This window comes from Trypanosoma grayi (genome assembly GCF_000691245.1).
Source record: "Trypanosoma grayi strain ANR4 Tgr_258_V1, whole genome shotgun sequence".
NCBI classification, from domain to species: Eukaryota; Euglenozoa; class Kinetoplastea; order Trypanosomatida; family Trypanosomatidae; genus Trypanosoma; species Trypanosoma grayi.
Genome location: NW_008825877.1, coordinates 12,933 through 17,097, shown reverse-complemented (window position 1 = coordinate 17,097; position 4,165 = coordinate 12,933). Strand labels below are relative to the sequence as shown.

At 55.7% G+C, this 4,165-nt stretch overlaps 2 protein-coding genes across 2 annotated transcripts; both read right to left on the bottom strand.

The window, feature by feature from the left end:
- Positions 1 to 150: 150 nt before the first annotated feature.
- On the bottom strand, positions 151 to 2,070 carry DQ04_02581070 (hypothetical protein; the record flags this gene model as incomplete). Its single annotated transcript, XM_009312020.1, has 1 exon — positions 151 to 2,070. One exon carries the CDS (start codon positions 2,068 to 2,070, stop codon positions 151 to 153), a length of 1,920 nt encoding a protein of 639 aa, XP_009310295.1.
- A 269-nt stretch (positions 2,071 to 2,339) lies between these two features.
- Positions 2,340 to 3,755, bottom strand: DQ04_02581060 (hypothetical protein; the record flags this gene model as incomplete). The annotated part of the gene is made up of 1 exon (XM_009312019.1): positions 2,340 to 3,755. One exon carries the CDS (start codon positions 3,753 to 3,755, stop codon positions 2,340 to 2,342), a length of 1,416 nt encoding a protein of 471 aa, XP_009310294.1.
- Between the last annotated feature and the right edge of the window lie 410 nt (positions 3,756 to 4,165).

The following is a 4,165-nucleotide window of genomic DNA, read 5'->3' as shown; positions in this document are numbered from 1 at the left end:
TGTGTGTGTGTGTGGGTGGGTGGGTGGGTGGGTTAGGGGAAAACAAACAAATTTGTACAGGCACGCCCCACGCAGCGCCCCACAAGCCCAGTAAAAGCACCACCCAACCTTTATACTCCATCCAGGTGTGTTTCGGCCTTTATTGCAAATTCATGGTCGAAATGCGCCCTTGAGCTGCTTAGCGTTCAGCAATCCTTTGCGGTGACCCGTCGGTTTGTGCTGGTTATACGCCTGAAGCCACAGCGATGCATCAGCGTCTCCAATGTACTTGCCGTGTCGGCGCAGCAGCAGCAACACATGAGAGGCAGACATTGCCAACGTCTCACTCGGATGAATGTGTGAGAACAGCACAAGCTGACAGATGGCGCGATGCAGAGCCCAACCCTCGTACTCTGGGTAAAAGGGAGATATAAGGCGCCACAGCACAGACAGTGCGTACAACACATCACCGCCGCCCATATTCTCCTCCATTGCACTTTCACCACCAGCACCACGATCCTCGCCATCACCATCGCGGCCCCCAATAGTGCGGCTACTGGTGATGGCGTCTGCGTAAGTGCGACGCACGCCGAAATCGCGCAGCAGCAGCTCCACCTGAGACTCTTGCCAGCCCACTTTGCTAAATAATTCGAAATTTTTATTTACAATAGATGTCATCGGGACACAGAAAAAGTACAGCAAAACGCGGTACATCCAGTGGTCGGGGTGCACGTGCAGCTCGGCGATTTGTCGCAGATTCGCCACAAGCCACGAGGTCAGCTGCTGACACGGTGCACACATGCTTACTTGGCCAAACGCCAGCATCAAGCGTGTCACTGCCGCCCGCGACTCTGGCGACCACGTGACGATGGCCCCGCAATGAGTGCACGGCTTCTCCTGTGGTGTGAGTGGGTCCTCCTCCCCTGTGTCTGTGTCGCTGCTTGGCAACGGCAGGTGTGTGTAATGTTGACACTCGCGGCATTGCACCTGCTCCTGTGTAGCTGTGCTTTTGCTGTCTGAGCAGCAGCGGTCGCACTCGCACCAGAAGAGCCACGAACGGAGGCATTCACGCCGTCTTCCCAGACCCATGAGAAAGTGTGCGTCGCTAAGGTACTTGACATTCACAAACTCCCCCGCCTCGATTGTGCGCACAGCAATGAGCGTCACCGTCTCACTTTCTGGACAGAATTTCATGGCTGCATTCGCATGGCAGCTGTGGTTTGCCAACGCGCATGCACGAAAGAAACCGGAGTGAAAGCAATTATAGCGGCACATGACTGCAAAGGAAAGTAATTCCTCAAAGTCCTTGTCGTTCATCTCAGGGAAATGCACCCTCAGCGCGTGGGCGATTTCACCTCGCGCCTCTGAGGTTATATCCTCTAGAGACCGCGGCCAGCAACCTTTGAATTCCTTGTTGTAGCGCATCCACTTCTCTGAGCGTGTCTGCTGTTCTGGGAAAATCTTTTTTGCAAAGTACGTCACAATCTTAACTGTCGTTAAGTCGGCCTGCGTCCCTAAGTCCATCTCCGCAAAGGATGTTTCAAACCTCTTCTCCACAAGAATGACATCGTTCGGCTTGATCATCTTGCGTGCGACAATACCGACACCACCTTTGTAGTCTTGCAACTCGATGTGGGAAGAGACATCTGAGAGTCCAAGATCCCTACAGAGCGGTGCCTCCACCTCACTGACCCTAATTTCCGCCACCGAGGACGAGGACATCGCCTGGCGCCGCAGCAGCGGGCGGAGGTACCGCAGCAGCGCCACGAAGGCCTCGAAGGGGTATCCGGCCAGTCGGCGCGCATGCACGTACCGTAGCCACGCCTTGGCAAATGACGGGTCATGACGCGTCGATTCCTGTGCGGCCTCCCAGCTGTTATCGTAGCGTCCCTGGATGAGGTACACGTTACTCAGGTTTGAGTGTAGCACGGCGAGCAACTCCCGCGCACCGTCAATGAAAGCGCCACTGTCGTCTTTTTCTTCGCGTGTAATGACCTCGATGGCTTGGAGGTACGCCGTCACCGCCCCCTCCACGTCCCCATCGGCAAAGGACGTGTTTCCTTTCCGCTTAAGCTCCTCCGCGAGCTGCATGTGCTGGGCTCTTTGTTTTAGTTCATTGTTGTGAAGTGGGGGGACAAAAACAACAACAGAATATTGATTTTCAAAGCAGAGGAGAAAAAAAAAAGGTGGTGAAAGGGAAAAAAAAGCAGTGGCAGCCACATCCCCTCTATCGCCCAGAGAACAGCGGCAAGCAGACGCATGCAGCAGACCCGCACAACTCGGGAATTATTCTGTTCATCATTCTATCCTTCTCTTCCCCCCGCCCCTCCTTCCAACCTCTTCTGTTCCCCCCTCACCCTTCAATGGTCCGTCGCTCGCCGTCGGACAAGGGTGGTTTGCGTGAAGTCCTGCAGGGAAAGCGTCTCGGTGACGAGTGAACCAAGGAGAACGAACAGCTCATTGACGAAGCTTAATGCCCTATGCGAGACCAAACTGCAATGCAGACACGCTAGCCACCGCTGATAATTCACGTGTATTGTGTGAGCATACACACCGAGGAAACGCGCCAACGCACTAGACCTCGGACTGAACTGCGACGACGGAGGTCCACGGACGAACAGAGGTGACGGCAAAAACAACGCAGGCTCGGCGTCGTCTGCAGATGTGACTAGCACACGCACACACTCCGCTGTCAACACCGATGGTGAAAACTGCTGCTGCTCCCGCATGGGTTGTCGCGGTGCAGCACCGTTTGGAGGCGGCAAACGCCAGACGCGACGCATCTCCTTCAAAAAGATAGCCCTCATGTACCTTTCATTGTACATGCTGCCCACCACGATGACACTAAAGCAGTCGTTCTGAAGCCACGCCGGCTCACCCACCGGCTGCCTCTGTATATTCTCCTTTTGATCGTAGAGATGAACGTAAAAGATACGCCGCACCAGCAATTCCACAGCTCGCATCGCTTCTGTAACTGTCGCAGTGTCTCGCGAACGGTCCACCTCCCCCCACACAATGCCTGGGAGGATCCACTCGGAGGATCCGTAACGCAGCAAACGCGGTGAGGACATATCCTCGCCGGCCGTCGAGGTTGTTGTTGTTGTTGTTGTGTCGGCGGCAGGGGCATCAGCATAGAGAGCATCCGATAGGCGCTCAATTATCCGTCCGCGCTGCATCCAAGTCTTCAACGACGCCTCGAAGGCCATCGAGTCCCGAATCTGCCGTGCAAGCCCCTGCAGTGACGGCGGCATCATCGTCACAACGGCGTCGGGGAAGAGCGCTTCGCCGGGGGGCTGCAATCCCCAAAGGAAGTCTTCGGCATTTCTGCGCTCTTCCAGCCCACAGGGGACGACGACCCACGGGGACCCTGTCAACAACGCCACGCGGACGCCCTGCAGTAGTCGCTGCTTGAACGCACTCGTAATGATGCCGTCCGGCAGCGACGCGACACCCAGCACGACGACAGCCACCGACCCGTTGGCATTGAATGTGCTGCCGCTGCTGCTGCTCGAGGCTGCTGCGGTGTTCGCCAAAGACTCGGCGACATCGGCACCGCCATCCCTCGCCAAGGCGTCTGTGGAAAACAGGGCCGCCCCGCCAATCACAGAGCCAAGAAGCGCGGGCTCGCCATTGCGCAGAACACTCAGGTGGCCCCCTTGGCCATCCCCACCAAAGACATCATCGAGGTGCATCCACGCCTCCGACGCAAACAACAGGCTGCTGAGGACGACGGTGAGGGCTCCCAAAAAGAAGTAGAAGGAGGCCTCGGATGGCATCTGCTCGCCACCACACCTATTCTCTCGTTGGCACCTTGTATGTAACAAATACGATAGAGGCAGCCAAAAGGGGCGAAGCCAAAAAAAAAAAAANAAAAAAAAAAAAAGAATGAAGAGGAAATGCGCCACTTGCAGCAACACGCACCCAACGAGGCAACGCCAGGAGGCCGCCACGCAAACCGCATGGGCAGAACCAAGAATGCGGCACCTACGAACAAATGCAACACCGAAACCCTCCAAAAAGAGGGGGAGAAAAAAGACACAGCAAACACAAGAAAAAAAAGGAAATGAGGAAGACTAAGAAGTGGGAATTTGTTTTTAAATCTCTCTCTCTCAAACACACTCAGCGATTCGCGGAAAACGACAGTGCCTTCAGCCCAGAGAGAGCCGAGCTCGCGCGCCCACCAGGG